Below are 19,592 nucleotides of genomic sequence, written 5' to 3'. Positions count from 1 at the left end.
AAACCAGCACCTCTACTCCTCGTGGGAGAGGCGTATTTTGTGTTTATGGTGTCGTCCTTTTTCCCCGTCGTAACACATTTCAAGCTGTTGGCTGTTGGTTCAAGCTTTTAGCCATGTTTTGTTTCTGCTCGATTTGTTTTGTTTATTAATTTGAGTCAAGAAGGCCTTTTTCTTTTTTGTCCCGAGCCTTCTTTACACCTCACCAATCTAGTCCTTTTTTTCTCTACCCTTTTCTACCACTCCTTTACCCCTTAAATGTCTACCCGCCCCATTGGTTCTTGGGAAATGTGGTCCTCGACTGCAAGACAAAATTGTAGGCCTAATAGTATGTTACGGAGTATAAGAGCTAACCCTACAGCCTGGTACAGAGTATAAGAGCTAACCCTACAGCCTGGTACAGAGTATAAGAGCTAACCCTACAGCCTGGTACAGAGTATAAGAGCTAACCCTACAGCCTGGTGCAGAGTATAAGAGCTAACCCTACAGCATGGTACAGAGTATAAGAGCTAACCCTACAGCCTGGTACAGAGTATAAGAGCTAACCCTACAGCCTGGTACAGAGTATAAGAGCTAACCCTACAGTGGTACAGAGTATAAGAGCTAACCCTACAGCCTGGTGCAGAGTATAAGAGCTAACCCTACAGCCTACAGAGAGTATAAGAGCTAACCCTACAGCCTGGTACAGAGTATAAGAGCTAACCTTACAGCCTGGTACAGAGTATAAGAGCTAACCCTACAGCCTGGTACAGAGTATAAGAGCTAACCTTACAGCCTGGTACAGAGTATAAGAGCTAACCTTACAGCATGGTACAGAGTATAAGAGCTACGGTCTCTGACAAGAGAATGAAACTAAATATCCTCAAGAAGATGTTCCCACATCTGCTTTAAATCTCTTCAACAAATTTCTTGTGATGATAATTACAGACTTTCAGAGCGTCTAAGATTTCACTGTATTGTTACTTGTAAAGGATGCAGTGATGAGCTCTCCCCATGCTGTAGTTGGCTGGACAGACAGACAGACTGAATGGATTCTGAGGTGTCTTTCCCCATCAAGCCATAGGCCTACTGTAGGCTATGTGTCGCAGTCAGTTGAAGCTTCACATATATATATATATATATATATATATATATATATATATATATATATATATATATATATATAGAGAGAGAGAGAGAGAGAGAGAGAGAGAGAGAGAGAGAGAGAGAGAGAGAGAGAGAGAGAGAGAGCAGACATACAGTAGTTTCACCTTCGGCATAACATGCTCCTTAGCCTCACCAAACTCTCAAAAACTAAAAACACAGCCTCCCTCCTGCTCCTTAATTGTACCACTGTTATCTTGACCTAAAGCTATTATGTTGACCAGACACACCCAGAGAGGGGATAGTAAAGGGTAGCCATGGTCATCACCAGGGCTGTCCAGTCGAGTGCAGTCCCGGCTTCTGTTTGGTTGCTTTGCAGCTTGGTGTGTTTGTCTCGTGCTGTGTTAATGTTCTGTTATTATCTCATTATCTCTGTACGTTATCTCTCTCACTGTTCTGGTCTCTCTGAGCTCTCTAATGGTACTTTCGCTCTCTCTCTCTCTCTCTCTCTCTCTCTCTCTCTTCTCTTTTCTCTCTCTCTTCTCTTTTCTCTCTCACTGTCTCTCTCTCTCCCCTCTCTGCACCTCTCCCTCTCTCCCTGTGTCCCTGTCTCCCCCCTCTCTCTCTTCCTCTCTCTCTCTCTCTCTCTCTCTCTCTCTCCCTCTCTGCACCTCTCCCTCTCTCTCTCTCTCCCTGTGTCCCTGTCTCTCCCCCTCTCTCTTCCTCTCTCTCTCTCTCCCCCTCTCTGCATCTCTCCATCTCTCCCTGTGTCCCTGTGTCCCTCCCATACAGAGCCTTTGTGTACCTGAGTAACCTGCTGTACCCTGTGCCCCTGGTCCATCGTGTGGCCGTCATCAGTGAGAAGGGAGAGGTGAAAGGATTTCTCCGGGTGGCTGTACAGGCAATCTCAGGTAAAACCTGGACCATAGACCTCCACCCACATTACAATCAATCAAACTCAATACAGCCAACAAGCTAATAGCCTAACATATTAGCCAACAAGCTAATAGCCTAACATATTAGCCAACAAGCTAATAGCCTAACATATTAGCCAACAAGCTAATAGCCTAACATGAAGCGTAGGGAGCTGTACAGTACATGTAACTTCATAAGACCCACATTACACCCAGTATATTATCTCAGGTAGGGATTAACTCTAGGACAGACTGAGTGTGACTTCTAGAGGAAGTCAAGTGAAGGTGTTTTGTGTTTCCCTCCAGCCGATGAGGAGGCTCCTGACTACGGCTCCGGTGTCCGTCAGTCTGGCACTGCCAAGATCTCCTTCGAGGACCGGGAGTTTGAGAAGGTACGTCTCCTGAGCAAACCCACAGAGGATATCGGGCACTGTTTTCTCTAGTCAGTGCCTATGTAGCTCTCCTAGTTTTACTAGCTAACTGTCGGGAGTCATAGAGATAGATAGAGGACTCTAGTGCTCAAAAGCTTGAGCGTTATTGAGGACTTTCACCATTTTGAAGTAGCGGTCAGCTGGGTGAGACTTCCTATGGGTTATGGAAGGATCAAATGATTCCATCCAGGTCATCAGGCGACATCAGCCAATTAATTATACTTGTGAGCAAACATTCCATAACTGCAGGTGGTAGTAAATCATCAACATTGTCTTTAAACCTATTCAGACTACACCCTCTAGGGGGCAGTATGCACCTTTTCAGTTTGTTTACCAACTCATAGAAATCAAATCAAATCAAATTTTATTTGTCACATACACATGGTTAGCAGATGTTAATGCGAGTGTAGCGAAATGCTTGTGCTTCTAGTTCCGACAATGCAGTAATAACCGACAAGTAATCTAACTAACAATTCCAAAACTACTGTCTTATACACAGTGTAAGGGGATAACGAATATGTACATAAGGATATATGAATGAGTGATGGTACAGAGCAGCATAGGCAAGATACAGTAGCTGATATCGAGTACAGTATATAGAAGTATTAGTAGAAGAAAATGTACTACTTCAAAATAGAGATGGCATCCTTTGGCGCTGACCATGCTCTCACAGACGCCCTAATGGGACCGATACGATGTCTAAAGTATCTATATGCAAATCTATGAGCTATCTCTCTTAGCTTTGCTAATGGTCAGTGGCTAGGCTGCCCCCACTAGCTTTGCTAACGGTCAGTGGCTAGGCTACCCCCACTAGCTTTGCTAACGGTCAGTGGCTAGGCTGCCTGCACTAGCTTTGCTACTGGTCTGTGGCTAGGCTGCCCCCACTAGCCTTGCTAACGGTCAGTGGCTAGGCTGCCCCCACTAGCCTTGCTAACGGTCAGTGGCTAGGCTACCCCCTCTAGCTTTGCTACTGGTCAGTGGCTAGGCTACCCCCACTAGCTTTGCTACTGGTCAGTGGCTAGGCTACCCCCACTAGCTTTGCTAATGGTCAGTGGCTAGGCTACCCGCACTAGCTTTGCTAACTGTCAGTAGCTGGCTACCCCCTCTAGCCTTGTTAACTGTATGCTAGTCATTGGCAACGGTCCCCAGCTTTGTTAACTGTATGCTATCTTGTGGCTGGTCAGTGACTAGGCCTACCTCCCAGCTTTGCTAACTGTATGCTGTCCCTTGTGGTCAGTTCCAGGCTGAGTCGTGCCCCACTGGTCTATCCCGTACCGGGGAGTCCCAGGAAGAGCTGCGTTTCGTGGAAGGGGAGGGACAGAACTCAGGGATGGAACCCTCGGCCGATGAGGTCAACAACAACAATTGTGCGGGTAACGACCACTGGCTGTGTAGTCTCTTGTCTCGGCCGCTGTGATGTCTCATCAAACTGTCTCTCCTCAGCTGCTGTAATGTCTCATCAAACTGTCTCTCTTCAGCCGCTGTGGTACCTCATCAAACTGTCTCTCCTCAGCCGCTGTGGTACCTCATCAAACTGTCTCTCCTCAGCCGCTGTAATGTCTCATCAAACTGTCTCTCCTCAGCTGCTGTGGTACCTCATCAAACTGTCTCTCCTCAGCTGCTGTGGTACCTCATCAAACTGTCTCTCCTCAGCCGCTGTGGTACCTCATCAAACTGTCTCTCCTCAGCCGCTGTAATGTCTCATCAAACTGTCTCTCCTCAGCCGCTGTGGTACCTCATCAAACTGTCTCTCCTCAGCTGCTGTAATGTCTCATCAAACTGTCTCTCTTCAGCCGCTGTGGTACCTCATCAAACTGTCTCTCCTCAGCTGCTGTGGTACCTCATCAAACTGTCTCTCCTCAGCTGCTGTGGTACCTCATCAAACTGTCTCTCCTCAGCTGCTGTAATGTCTCATCAAACTGTCTCTCTTCAGCTGCTGTGGTACCTCATCAAACTGTGTCTCCTCAGCTGCTGTGGTACCTCATCAAACTGTCTCTCCTCAGCTGCTGTGGTACCTCATCAAACTGTCTCTCCTCAGCTGCTGTGGTACCTCATCAAACTGTGTCTCCTCAGCTGCTGTGGTACCTCATCAAACTGTCTCTCCTCAGCTGCTGTGGTACCTCATCAAACTGTCTCTCCTCAGCTGCTTTGGTACCTCATCAAACTGTCTCTCCTCAGCTGCTGTGGTACCTCATCAAACTGTCTCTCCTCAGCCGCTTTGGTCTCTCATCAAACTGTCTCTCCTCAGCTGCTGTGGTACCTCATCAAACTGTCTCTCCTCAGCCGCTTTGGTCTCTCATCAAACTGTCTCTCCTCAGCTGCTGTGGTACCTCATCAAACTGTCTCTCCTCAGCCGCTTTTATGTCTCATCAAACTGTCTCTCCTCATCTGCTGTGGTACCTCATCAAACTGTCTCTCCTCAGCTGCTGTAATGTCTCATCAAACTGTCTCTCCTCAGCTGCTGTGGTACCTCATCAAACTGTCTTGTGAGTATCTGTGGTCTCTCATCAAACTGACTGTCCTCCTGCTGTGATCACTCATCAAACTGTCTGCTATCTGTGGTCTCTCATCAAACTGTCTTGCAGAGAGACTATCTGTGGTCTCTCATCAAACTGTCTCTCCTCAGCCGCTGTGATCACTCATCAAACTGTCTTGCGAGAGAGACTATCTGTGGTCTCTCATCAAACTGACTGTCCTCGGCTGCTGTGATCACTCATCAAACTGTCGTGCGAGAGAGACTATCTGTGGTCTCTCATCAAACTGACTGTCCTCGGCTGCTGTGATCACTCATCAAACTGTCTTGCGAGAGAGACTATCTGTGGTCTCTCATCAAACTGTTTGTGTGGGTGTGGTCTGTCTGCGTGTACAGTACTTAAATTCATTATGTCAAATGTATTTATATACGGGTAGGTAGTGTGTTTATGAGAGTGTGCCAGAGTGAACCAACAGATTCACTGAAGATATACAGCTATAAGGATGTAGGGTAGTGTATTACAGAGAGAATTCGCACACTACATATACTCAATGTCTCTTCTCCACCCCCCACCCCCCACCTACCCTCCTGTAGCCAGTCCAGATGAGTTGGAGAGCCCCCTGAAGACCAACCTGGAGGGAGGAGCTCTGGACGGAGCCCTGGAACACCTGAGGATAGGTAGCATCTTCACCTTCAGAGTGACGGTCCTCCAGGCCTCCAGCATCTCCGCAGAGTACGCTGACATCTTCTGCCAGTTCAAGTAAGTTGTTGTTGTTGTTGTTGTTATTGTAGGTTCTAAGATATTTCAGATCAACAGATCTATTAGACCCTCCGTAACAGACTGTGAGTGGTAGCTAACAAGCCCTTCCCTCTCTCTCTCTCTCTCTCTCTCTCTCTCTCTCTCTCTCTCTCTCTGTCTCTCTCTCTCTCTCTCGGGTTTACCTACAGTTTCATCCACTGTCACGATGAGGCCTTTTCCACAGAGCCTCTGAAGAACACAGGACGAGGCCCTCCTCTGGGCTTCTACCACGTACAAAACGTAAGCAGTCGATCAGTCACATTTCATTATAAAGCTCTGTGTTTTACAGTAAATACTACAGTATGCAGGTGGCATGAAGAATGAAATACACAAAGTGTTTTACAGTAAATACTACAGTATGCAGGTGGCATGAAGAATGAAATACACAAAGTGTTTTACAGTAAATACTACAGTATGCAGGTGGCATGAAGAATGAAATACACAAAGTGTTTTACAGTAAATACTACAGTATGCAGGTGGCATGAAGAATGAAATACACAAAGTGTTTTACAGTAAATACTACAGTATGCAGGTGGCATGAAGAATGATATACACAAAGTGTTTTACAGTAAATACTACAGTATGCAGGTGGCATGAAGAATGAAATACACAAAGTGTTTTACAGTAAATACTACAGTATGCAGTGGGCATGAAGAATGAAATACACAAAGTGTTTTACAGTAAATACTACAGTATGCAGGTGGCATGAAGAATGAAATACACAAAGTGTTTTACAGTAAATACTACAGTATGCAGTGGGCATTTACACAAAGTGTTTTAAAAATACTACAGTATGCAGTGGGCATGAAGAATGAAATACACAAATGTGATGGTTAGTTAGATTTTGTTTCTCAAGTGTTTATAACTAGCTATCTGTTTATTGGTTTAACAGATTGCTGTAGAGGTCACCAAATCCTTTGTGGACTATATCAAGACCCAGCCTATGGTGTTTGAGGTGTTTGGTCACTACCAGAAACAGCCCTTCCCTGCTCTGTGCAAGGACCTGATCAGGTACAGTAGTCGCTGGTCACTCTCGTCATTATGTTCATTGTAATGGACAGGGCCGCATTTCCCCGATATAACCTAAGTCTTACGTTGATCGTACCAGAGTCGTCGTTATTTTTTACAAGCCAAAGAGTGTTTCCCCCAAAACAAGAACGTAGAGAGAACGTTTGTGTGTGTTTCCTCCCAAAACAAGAACGTAGAGAGAACGTTTGTGTGTGTTTCCTCCCAAAACAAGAACGTAGAGAGAACGTTTGATAGGTGTGTTTCCCCCAAAACAAGCACGTAGAGAGAACGTTTGTGTGTGTTTCCCCCCAAAACAAGAGAGAACGTTTGTGTGTGTTTCCTCCCAAAACAAGAACGTAGAGAGAACGTTTGTGTGTGTTTCCTCCCAAAACAAGAACGTAGAGAGAACGTTTGTTAGGTGTGTTTCCCCCAAAACAAGCACGTAGAGAGAACGTTTGTGTGTGTTTCCCCCCAAAACAAGCACGTAGAGAGAACGTTCGAAAGGTGTGTGACGGATCATCTCCTGGAGATATATTAACCACCTATGGTTTCAAATAGGCTATTGAGGTAGTTTATTAGGCTTACCCAATACTAAGTCACAGATTGGGCACATCATTCACCCACAATTTTATTTTATTTAACTAGGCAAGTCAGTTAAGAACAAATTCTTATTTACAATGACGGCCTACCCCCGACCAAATCCGGATGACGCTGGGCCAATTGTGCGCCGCCCTATGTGACTCCCAATCACGGCCGGATGTGATACAGCCTGGAATCAAACCAGGGACTGTAGTGGCGCCTCTTGTGCTGAGATGCAGTGCATTGGTAATTTTGTATTTTGTATTTTTTTGTCAACATCGTTCTGTAGTTAATCGGCGGCCATGATTGTTTCGAGGAGATCTTGTGTGGATGAAGTAACGCGGGAGAAATAACAAACAATGCACATTGTCTGTGTTGAGAATGGTCTGGATCACTCATAGACGTCTGTGTTGAGAATGGGTCACTCATAGACGTCTGTGTTGAGAATGGTCTGGATCACTCATAGACGTCTGTGTTGAGAATGGATCACTCATAGACGTCTGTGTTGAGAATGGTCTGGATCACTCATAGATGTCTGTGTTGAGAATGGTCTGGATCACTCATAGACGTCTGTGTTGAGAATGGTCTGGATCACTCATAGACGTCTGTGTTGAGAATGGTCCGGATCACTCATAGACGTCTGTGTTGAGAATGGTCTGGATCACTCATAGACGTCTGTGTTGAGAATGGTCTGGATCACTCATAGACGTCTGTGTTGAGAATGGTCTGGATCACTCATAGACGTCTGTGTTGAGAATGGTCTGGATCACTCATAGACGTCTGCGTTGAGAATGGTCCGGATCACTCATAGACGTCTGCATTGAGAATGGTCCGGATCACTCATAGACGTCTGCATTGAGAATGGTCCGGATCACTCATAGACGTCTGTGTTGAGAATGGATCACTCATAGACGTCTGTGTTGAGAATGGTCTGGATCACTCATAGACGTCTGCATTGAGAATGGTCCGGATCACTCATAGACGTCTGCATTGAGAATGGTCCGGATCACTCATAGACGTCTGTGTTGAGAATGGATCACTCATAGACGTCTGTGTTGAGAATGGTCTGGATCACTCATAGACGTCTGTGTTGAGAATGGATCACTCATAGACGTCTGCGTTGAGAATGGTCTGGATCACTCACAGACGTCTGCATTGAGAATGGTCTGGATCACTCACAGACGTCTGCGTTGAGAATGGTCCGGATCACTCATAGACGTCGCAAACGTGTTTCTGAAGAGCAACTGCCCCTTAACAGCAAAACGTGTCCTTTAGAAAGCATCTGTCAATATGAGTCAGAAACATTTATTCTACTGACCAAAATTTACTACAAAGTGTAAAAAAATATACAAAAAAAATAGGATCATTTCGGTCATAAAGTCAGTTTGATTGCATCACAATGCAGATGAAGGTTGAATTTTTTTCAATCCCGCCCACAGCTGGCAACAAGTCAGAAATGCAGCTCCATGTGGCCCAATCGTAATCCTTCGTGGTAAATGTGGGTTGACTTTGGATATCCCTATGGGGCTCGTTAGGGACCATCTGTAAATTACACAATGAACATTGGACAATACTTTCAAATTCCAATTGTAAAGAAAAAAACTTTAACCATCTATAAATTGTAGAAATTCATATACAAATATTGTAAATAATTTTATGAGAAAACGAATAGGTGTGCAAACACGAAACCAACTCATGTTTTAAATCAGTCATGGCCACTTCTTTATTAACCGAATCTAAATTGAGGGCAAATCAGGAAGTGCAGTCGTCCTTTAAGAGCCAAGGTACTAACAAAGTTTCTGGGAAACACCTCTATTACTAGAAGTTACTAGAAGGTTCTAACGATAATCTTAACGCTACGAAGGCTCTGGGGGAAAACTTATCTTCGGTCTTTTTGATGTGACGGTAACATACTGTATAACTTACTGTACCTGTCTCTCTCCCAGCAGCCCTCTGCGTCCCTGCAGAAGGCAGTTCCCCAAAGTCATGCCCCTGTCCAAACCAGGTAAGCACCAGAACCATTGTATTCAGTCTTAGTAAACAAATAGACTTCAACCCCCCAAAAAATGGATCTACATAAAAATATGTCTGTTTTTATTTTGAAGCAGCACACAGTACACAGTACACAGCACACAGTACACAGTACACAGTACACAGTACACAGTACACAGCACACAGCACACAGTACACAGTACACAGCACACAGCACACAGTACACAGTACACAGCACACAGCACACAGTACACAGTACACAGCACACAGTACACAGTACACAGCACACAGCACACAGTACACAGCACACAGTACACAGTACACAGTACACAGTACACAGCACACAGCACACAGTACACAGCACACAGCACACAGTACACAGCACACAGTACACAGCACACAGCACACAGTACACAGTACACAGCACGCAGTACACAGTACACAGCACACAGGACACAGTACACAGTACACAGCACACAGTACATAGGACACAGTACACAGTACACAGCACACAGTACACAGCACACAGTACACAGTACACAGTACACCGCACACAGTACACAGCACACAGTACACAGTACACAGTACACAGCACACAGCACACAGTACACAGTACACAGCACGCAGCACACAGCACACAGTACGCAGTACGCAGCACACAGCACACAGTACGCAGTACGCAGCACGCAGCACACAGCACACAGTACACAGCACGCAGTACACAGTACACAGTACACAGGACACAGTACACAGTACACAGCACACAGCACACAGTACGCAGTACGCAGCACACAGCACACAGTACGCAGCACGCAGTACACAGTACACAGTACACAGGACACAGTACACAGTACACAGCACACAGTACACAGTACACAGTATACAGTGTGTATCATTCTGTTGTATGGCCTCTGTACAGTACTCTATGTTGCTACCTACAGCGCATGTCTGTTGCATTGCCTCCGTACTCGTGTTCTGTTAGTCTATGTAATGTCACGCTTGATGCTATTGGCTGTACTCTTATGTTGTGTATTGTCACGTCAGCTCAGTTCAATGTTGTTGGGTACGTGTTACTCTACATGTGACTGTGAAGTAGCAGACGATGAGACGCCGCCCGACCGGGAGAAGACGCTGGAGCTGATTCGCTACCTGGTCCCAGAGGTGTTCAATGGGGCGCTGGTGGACTCTCTGTCAGGCCACGCCCTGTCCGCAGCCGGATTGGCCGCCTCTTTCCTCCTCGAGGGGGAGGGGCCACCCAGTCTTCCAGCCCCGCCCCTCTCTATCTGTTCAGTTATCAGAGCCCAGAAACCGGGTTGGTTACTGTCTGTGTGTCTGGGCCAATGAAAGTCTCTTGAAACAAACCTCTTTTTATATCACTCCGATGTGCATTTACACAGGCAGACAAAATCTGATGTCATGACACTTTTGACCAATCAGATCAGATCTTTTGCCAATAAATGGGGAAAATATCATAATTGGGCTGAACTGTGGAAATGCAGCCAAGATGATAAATTGTAAATCAGATAAAGAAACAGATATCTTAAATTAGCACCAATAGATGAGCAAATAGATTGTAGTCATAGACAAACACATTAATGCGTCGCTCCTACATTCTGTTATCAACTGAGTTCAGTATAAAGAAAGAAAATAGATGTTTTACCAACTGATATAAAAAGAGGAGGTTGTGTTTCAGGGATTTTTCCACAGGCTCTCTTCTCGTTGCCTTGTTGTGTGTATACTGTTATCCTGTCTGGTTGATTTTTTTCCCCGAGAGTTCCTCCTGTGATCTCTTCCTCAAATGGATCTATGGGCTTTCAGCTTCTGTAGTTACCCTAAACAATCATGTATTGCTTGTCGTTTTTTAAAAGATCTGTGTTAGCGTGCTTTTGATCGATCATAACTTGACCTCTCTTTCTGTAGGACCTGAGCTACTTTGTAACAATACCCTTATCCAGAAGCGTTAATCCATTATTCCCTTGAGAAATATTGTAAATATACCCAAATAATTACAGGTAGTTTTAGCAGATTGTAAATTTTCACAGGCACATCCTTGTATTGTTAAGGGATGACTGCTGCGTTGATTACCCTGCCTTTCTGCAGGACTGTACTGAGTGGTTCCTCCATCTCTCCCTGCGTTATTCTCATCCCCCCTCTCTTTTTTAAGCCTTTCTTCCTGTCGCAGCTCTCCCTGCTCCCTGCTACTGAAGACTGAGTCTCTTGTTGTGATAACCTGGTCTCCCTTCACCTCCTCCTTTTAGTCCCTGCCACCAAGCTGACTACCCTGATGCGCCCTTCAGCCGGGCCCTGCCACTGCAAGTATGACCTCATGGTGTTCTTTGAGATCTGCGAACTGGAGGCCAGTGGAGAGTGAGTATTCCATAGAGATACTATATATATATATACACAATATATGAATACTACATTTCTATAGTGTATATAAAACCTTATGTATGTGCTCTATATTCAATTCCATGATGTATTCCATCTCACCACTCACCACGCTCAAATGATTACTATAGGCTACCTTCCAATATTCACACTACCCCATACTACCTAGAGGGAAACAATTGTTTGGGAATATATTCTAAGTGATGTATGTGATGCAAAGTTTCACCTCAATAGACGCTGCTAATCCATGATCAATATTATATTATACTCTTAATAACGTTCTATTAATTATCAAATAATCTAAATCAAATGAAACTTTATTAGTCACATGCGCCGAATACAACAAGTGGAGACCTTACCGTGAAATGCTTTACTTACAAGCCCTTAAACCAACAGTGCAGTTCAAGAAAGAGTTAACTAAATGAATTAAAGATGACTGCAAATCTCGGACGATTTTACATTTAGAAAACTATTACCCAACGTGGAACGTTTACGTAAGAACTCAGAGTAATAACAATATCAGCAACAGCATTAACTACTTATTGGCCAATGTGAAATCGACGAGACTCTTGTTACTGTGCAGGAAAATAAACGATGGTTGTCTCTGTTTCCTACAGCTACGTCCCAGCAGGAGTGGACCACAGAGGAGGCATGCCTTGCCATGGGACATTCATGCTGCACCAGGTAGGTCATTCAGGGAGTGGAGAAGTATGTTATGATTGAACTGATGTGTTCTGTATGAACACAATGCTTCCTGTTTCTGAACATAATGCTTCCTGTTTCTGAACATAATGCTTCCTGTTTCTGAACATGATGCTTCCTGTTTCTGAACATGATGCTTCCTGTTTCTGAACATGATGCTTCCTGTTTCTGAACATAATGCTTCCTGTTTCTGAACATAATGCTTCCTGTTTCTGAACATGATGCTTCCTGTTTCTGAACATGATGCTTCCTCATTCTGAACATGATGCTTCCTGTTTCTGAACATGATGTTTCCTCATTCTGAACATAATGCTTCCTGTTTCTGAACATAATCCTTCCTCATTCTGAACATGATGCTTCCTGTTTCTGAACATAATGCTTCCTGTTTCTGAACATAATGCTTCCTGTTTCTGAACAAAATGCTTCCTGTTTCTGATCATAATGCTTCCTCATTCTGAACATGATGCTTCCTGCTTCCTGTTTCTGAACATACTGCTTCCTGCTTCCTGTTTCTGAACATAATGCTTCCTCATTCTGAACATAATGCTTCCTGCTTCCTGTTTCTGAACATAATGCTTCCTCATTCTGAACATGATGCTTCCTGCTTCTGAACATAATGCTTCCTGCTTCTGACCATAATGCTTCCTGCTTCCTCATTCTGAACATGATGCTTCCTCATTCTGAACATGATGCTTCCTCATTCTGAACATAATGCTTCCTGCTTCCTGTTTCTGACCATGATGCTTCCTCTTTCTGAACATAATGCTTCCTGTTTCTGAACATAATGCTTCCTGCTTCCTCTTTCTGAACATGATGCTTCCTGTTTTTGAACATGATGCTTCCTGTTTCTGAACATAATGCTTCCTGTTTCTGAACATAATGCTTCCTCATTCTGAACATGATGCTTCCTGTTTCTGAACATAATGCTTCCTGTTTCTGAACATAATGCTTCCTATTTCTGAACATAATGCTTCCTCATTCTGAACATGATGCTTCCTGCTTCCTGTTTCTGAACATACTGCTTCCTCATTCTGAACATGATGCTTCCTGCTTCCTGTTTCTGAACATAATGCTTCCTCATTCTGAACATAATGCTTCCTCATTCTGAACATAATGCTTCCTCATTCTGAACATGATGATTCCTCATTCTGAACATGATGCTTCCTGCTTCTGAACATAATGCTTCCTGCTTCCTGTTTCTGAACATAATGCTTCCTGCTTCCTGTTTCTGAACATAATGCTTCCTCATTCTGAACATGATGCTTCCTGCTTCTGAACATAATGCTTCCTGCTTCCTGCTTCTGACCATAATGCTTCCTGCTTCCTCATTCTGAACATGATGCTTCCTCATTCTGAACATGATGCTTCCTCATTCTGAACATAATGCTTCCTGCTTCCTCATTCTGAACATGATGCTTCCTCATTCTGAACATGATGCTTCCTCATTCTGAACATAATGCTTCCTGCTTCCTGTTTCTGACCATGATGCTTCCTCTTTCTGAACATAATGCTTCCTGTTTCTGAACATAATGCTTCCTGTTTCTGAACATAATGCTTCCTCATTCTGAACATGATGCTTCCTGTTTCTGAACATAATGCTTCCTGTTTCTGAACATAATGCTTCCTATTTCTGAACATAATGCTTCCTCATTCTGAACATGATGCTTCCTGCTTCCTGTTTCTGAACATACTGCTTCCTCATTCTGAACATGATGCTTCCTGCTTCCTGTTTCTGAGCATAATGCTTCCTCATTCTGAACATAATGCTTCCTCATTCTGAACATAATGATTCCTCATTCTGAACATGATGCTTCCTCATTCTGAACATAATGCTTCCTGCTTCCTGTTTCTGAACATAATGCTTCCTCATTCTGAACATGATGCTTCCTGCTTCTGAACATAATGCTTCCTGCTTCTGACCATAATGCTTCCTGCTTCCTCATTCTGAACATGATGCTTCCTCATTCTGAACATGATGCTTCCTCATTCTGAACATAATGCTTCCTGCTTCCTCATTCTGAACATGATGCTTCCTCATTCTGAACATGATGCTTCCTCATTCTGAACATAATGCTTCCTGCTTCCTGTTTCTGAACATGATGCTTCCTCTTTCTGAACATAATGCTTCCTGTTTCTGAACATAATGCTTCCTGCTTCCTCTTTCTGAACATGATGCTTCCTGTTTCTGAACATGATGCTTCCTGTTTCTGAACATAATGCTTCCTCTTTCGCTCACTCCCCCTCTCAGGGTATCCAGAGGCGCGTCACTGTGACCATCGTTCATGAGACAGGTGGAGACATCGAGTGGAAGGATGTCCGGGAACTGGTTGTGGGTGAGTCGGTTCAAGACTGTTTGTGTACCATGTGTCTGTGGTACAAGCGCACCATTCTAACGTCTCCTCCTCCTCCTCCTCCTCCTCCTCCTCCTCCTCTCACCAGGTCGTATCCGCAACTCTCCCGAGGGGGACGATGCCATCATAGACCCCAACATCCTGTCACTCAACATCCTGTCGGCTGGGCATGTCAAGCCCATGCAGGAGGACAGGTATGTAACCAGACTCTACCCATCGTAGGGACCCTACCAGACTCTAAACATCGTAGGGACCCTACCAGACTCTAATCGTACCCTATCTAAACATCGTAGGGATCCTACCAGACTCTAGCCATCCCCTACCAGACTCTAGCCATCGTAGGGACCCTACCAGACTCTACCCATCGTAAACAGACTCGTAGGGACCCTACCAGACTCTAGCCATCGTAGGGACCCTACCAGACTCTAAACATCGTAGGGACCCTACCAGACTCTAGCCATCGTAGGGACCCTACCAGACTCTAGCCATCGTAGGGACCCTACCAGACTCTACCCATCGTAGGGACCCTACCAGACTCTACCCATCGTAGGGGCCCTACCAGACTCTACCCATCGTAGGGACCCTACCAGACTCTAGCCATCGTAGGGACCCTACCAGACTCTACCCATCGTAGGGACCCATAGACATTATCTGCATCTCTAATGGCACCCTATTCCCTATACAATGCACTACTTATGACCAACACACAAACACAAAGTAGTATACAGGGAATAGGCTTGCATTTGGAATGCAGTATATTTCATCTATAATGCACCAGGGGGTGGTGACATGGCCAATATACTACAGCTATGGGATGTTCTTGGGCACGACGCAACGCAGAGTGCCTGGACACAGCCCTTAGCCGTGGTATATTGGCCATGTACCACAAACTCCCGAGGTGCATTATTGCTATTAAAAACTGGTTACCAGTGTAATTTGAGCAGTAAAAATAAATGTTTTGTCATACCCGTGGTATATGGTCTGATATACCATGGATGCCAGCCAATCAGCATTCAGGGCTCGAACCACCCAGTTTATAATCAGAGATAACCCACAAGACAACTGAATACTATGTTATATTTGATGATTGGTTATGATTTGACAATATACACTAAATGGCCAAAAGTATGTGGACCCCTTCAAATTAGTGGATTTGGCTATTTCAGCCACACCCGTTGTTACTGACAGGTGTATAAAATCGAGCACACAGCCATGCAATCTCCATAGACAAACATTTCCAGTAGAATGGCCTTACTGAAGAGCTCAGTGACTTTCAACGTGACTTTCATAGGATGCTGCCTTTCCAACAAGTTAGTCTGTCAAATTTCTGCCCTGCTAGAGCTGCTCCGGTCAACTGTAAGTGCTGTTATTGTGAAGTGGAAACATCTAGGAGCAAAAACGGCTCAGCCGCAAAGTGGTAGAACACACAAGCTCACAGAACCGGACCGCCGAGTGCTGAAGCACGTTGAAAATCGTCTGTCCTCTGTCCGAGTTCCAAGCAACGTCAACACAATAACTGTTCGTCGGGAGCTTCATGAAATGGGTTTCCATGGCCGAGCAGCCACACACAAGCCTCAGATCACTATGTGCAATGCCAAACGTCGGCTGGAGTGGTGTAAAACTCGCCGCCATTGGACTCTGGAGCAGTGGAAACGCGTTCTCAGGAGTCATGAATCACACTTCACCATCGGGCAGTCCGACTGATGAATCTGGGTTTGGAGGATGCCAGGAGAACGCTACCTGCCCCAATGCATAGTGCCAACTGTAAAGTTTGGTGGAGGAGGAATAATGGTCTGGGGCTGTTTTTCATGTTTCAGGCCCCTTAGTTCCAGTGAAGGGAAATCTTAACACTTCAGCATACAATGACATTCTAGATGATTGTGTGCTTCCGACTTTGTGGCAACAGTTTGGGGAAGGCCCTTTTCTATTTCAGTATGACAATGCCCCCGTGCACAAAGAGAGATCCATACAGAAATAGTTTGTCAAGATCTGTGTGGAAGAACTTGACTGGCCTGCACAGAGCCCTGACCTCAACCCCATCGAACACCATTGGGATGAATTGGAACGCCGACTGAGAGCCAGGACTTAATCGCCCAACATCAGTGCCCCGACCTCACTAATGCTCTTGTGGCTGAATGGAAGTAAATCCCCACAGCAATGTTCCAACATCTAGTGGAAAGCCTTCCCAGAAGACTGGACGCTGTTATAGCAGCAATGTTCCAACATCTTCCCAGAAGACTGGAAAGCCTTCCCTTGTGGAAAGCCTTCCCAGAAGACTGGAGGCCTGTTATAGCAGCACAACGGGGTACCAACTCCAATGGAATGAGATGTTCGATGAGCAGCTGTACACATACTTTTGGCCATGTAGTGTAAATTCTATTCAATATATAAGTTATATAGAGCATTCCAGCTGTTATTTTGTTGGAATTAATAACCTTGTTTTGAACTGTTTCATACTATACAGTTCATTTACAGTTCTGAAAATGTTAGATTTTCATCGTAACCAATGAAACACAATACCACTCCAACACTGTTTCATTATCATTGTGTTTTCTCCTGCCATTTTCTGAATTCACGGTCCTCGGCGGGAATTCAAGAAAATGAAATATCACGATCACTACGGAAACGCTAGCATGCGTTAATCTTCCGGAGTACTGTGCTCTGGACACACATTCTCTCATCTAAAACCAGCCACACCATCCTTGTCCCCCCCACCTTTCTCCCCGTCCCCACAAACACCTCACAGACACAGAGCAAACGCCACAGACATACAATGAATAGAAGGGGCTTCGGGAACCTCTAAACTCTGCCAATTTGACTGGTAAACTCACGGGTGAAACTCGCAGTGGCCTCCAGTCGTACACAGTATATGTTACTCTCTAGCACAACACACTCTTTAAAAACTGTGCCAAAGGAGTGTTCGGTCGGCTCCTGTCCTTTTTACAGGTGACCGGACACCGTTCCTAATGCTGAATATATCGCTCGTAAGACACGGTGGAGCTGTCGGACACTGCACACAGGCTGATGCATGGCACTCATAGTGAGGCAACTATGGGTCAGAGCGCTTGATGAAGCTCGCGCGGTCAAGATGCACAGCTTGACTGGTTCAACCAACTTCCACGCAAAGAGGCTTTATCCCCCCACCCCCATTCCAGCCCCTCCTCCTCTCCCGCTCTTCACTGAAGCAGCTGATGCTTGGTAAAAAAATAAAAAACAAACATGTGGTTCTACCTGTCTAGAAGCAGGAGGTCACATGATCAGTGGGGAGAAAGACGACACAACGAGACTTACCCATCCTTCTGCACAGGTGGCACGAAACAAAACATTTTTTAGTACAAAATTGATCGTATTGATTTGTGATCCATCCTTTCGATCAAATACTTGACACGGATCCTTCAGATAAGTAGGCCTATAAACTGGCTTGATTAACAACCTCGTCCTATTATATTGAAGGTGATTTATGTCACCAATATGTCACCACTACGCTCCCCTTATTGCTAGTGTGTCTGCTGCTGGGTTCTGTATGTCCATCTGTCATCCCAGCTGACCACTCACCTCTCACCCTGGTCACTGCGTACTCACCTCTCACCCTGGTCACTGCGTACTCACCTCTCACCCTGGTCACTGTGTACTCACCTCTCACCCTGGGCACTGCGTACTCACCTCTCACCCTGGTCACTGCGTATTCACCTCTCACACCGGTCACTGCGTACTCACCTCTCACCAGGGTGAGAGGTGAGTACGCAGTGACCGGGGTGAGAGGTGAGTACGCAGTGACGCAGGGTCACTGCGTACTCACCTCTCACCCTGGTCACTGCGTACTCACCTCTCACCCTGGTCACTGCGTACTCACCTCTCACCCTGGTCACTGCGTACTCACCTCTCACCCTGGTCACTGCGTACTCACCTCTCACCCTGGGCACTGCGTACTCACCTCTCACCCTGGTCACTGCGTACTCACCTCTCACCCTGGTCACTGCGTACTCACCTCTCACCCCGGTCACTGCGTACTCACCTCTCACCCTGGTCACTGCGTACTCACCTCCCACCCTGGTCACTGCGTACTCACCTCTCACCCTGGTCACTGCGTACTCACCTCTCACCCTGGTCACTGCGTACTCACCTCTCACCCTGGTCACTGCGTACTCACCTCTCACCCCGGTCACTGCGTACTCACCTCTCACCCTGGTCACTGCGTACTCACCTCTCACCCTGGTCACTGCGTACTCACCTCTCACCCTGGTCACTGCGTATTCACCTCTCACCCCGGTCACTGCGTACTCACCTCTCACCCTGGTCACTGCGTACTCACCTCTCACCCTGGTCACTGCGTATTTACCTCTCACACCGGTCACTGCGTACTCACCTCTCACCCTGGTCACTGCGTACTCACCTCTCACCCCGGTCACTGCGTACTCACCTCTCACCCCGGTCACTGCGTACTCACCTCTCACCCCGGTCACTGCGTACTCACCTCTCACCCCGGTCACTGCGTACTCACCTCTCACCCTGGTCACTGCGTACTCACCTCTCACCCCGGTCACTGCGTACTCACCTCTCACCCCGGTCACTGCGTACTCACCTCTCACCCTGGTCACTGCGTATTCACCTCTCACCCCGGTCACTGCGTACTCACCTCTCACCCTGGTCACTGCGTACTCACCTCTCACCCTGGTCACTGCGTATTCACCTCTCACACCGGTCACTGCGTACTCACCTCTCACCCTGGTCACTGCGTACTCACCTCTCACCCTGGTCACTGCGTACTCACCTCTCACCCGGTCACTGCGTACTCACCTCTCACCCCGGTCACTGCGTACTCACCTCTCACCCTGGTCACTGCGTACTCACCTCTCACCCCGGTCACTGCGTACT

The 19,592-nt window shown here is 45.9% G+C and overlaps 1 protein-coding gene across 12 annotated transcripts in view; it reads left to right on the top strand.

The window, feature by feature from the left end:
• The window catches only part of LOC112247640 (kinesin-like protein KIF1A), a 186,484-nt gene that overhangs the window by 131,653 nt on the left and 35,239 nt on the right, over positions 1–19,592 (top strand). For 4 of the 12 annotated variants that reach the window (XM_042322876.1, XM_042322873.1, XM_042322878.1 and 1 more), the window contains 11 exons: positions 1,873–1,991; positions 2,301–2,386; positions 3,663–3,798; positions 5,493–5,658; positions 5,847–5,937; positions 6,590–6,708; positions 9,234–9,289; positions 11,535–11,643; positions 12,282–12,348; positions 14,615–14,699; positions 14,806–14,911. In XM_042322876.1, coding sequence (XP_042178810.1) covers positions 1,873–1,991; positions 2,301–2,386; positions 3,663–3,798; positions 5,493–5,658; positions 5,847–5,937; positions 6,590–6,708; positions 9,234–9,289; positions 11,535–11,643; positions 12,282–12,348; positions 14,615–14,699; positions 14,806–14,911 — 1,140 coding nt within the window. Of the gene's footprint in view, positions 1–1,872; positions 1,992–2,279; positions 2,387–3,662; positions 3,799–5,492; positions 5,659–5,846; positions 5,938–6,589; positions 6,709–9,230; positions 9,290–11,534; positions 11,644–12,281; positions 12,349–14,614; positions 14,700–14,805; positions 14,912–19,592 lie in introns of all 12 variants that reach the window. The other 8 variants (XM_042322875.1, XM_042322868.1, XM_042322879.1 and 5 more) reach the window with 7 other exon arrangements.

This window comes from Oncorhynchus tshawytscha, linkage group LG06 (genome assembly GCF_018296145.1).
Source record: "Oncorhynchus tshawytscha isolate Ot180627B linkage group LG06, Otsh_v2.0, whole genome shotgun sequence".
Lineage (NCBI taxonomy): Eukaryota > Metazoa > Chordata > Actinopteri > Salmoniformes > Salmonidae > Oncorhynchus > Oncorhynchus tshawytscha.
Note: the sequence above shows the minus strand (reverse complement) of the source record. Positions and strands in the feature narration are given on the sequence as shown.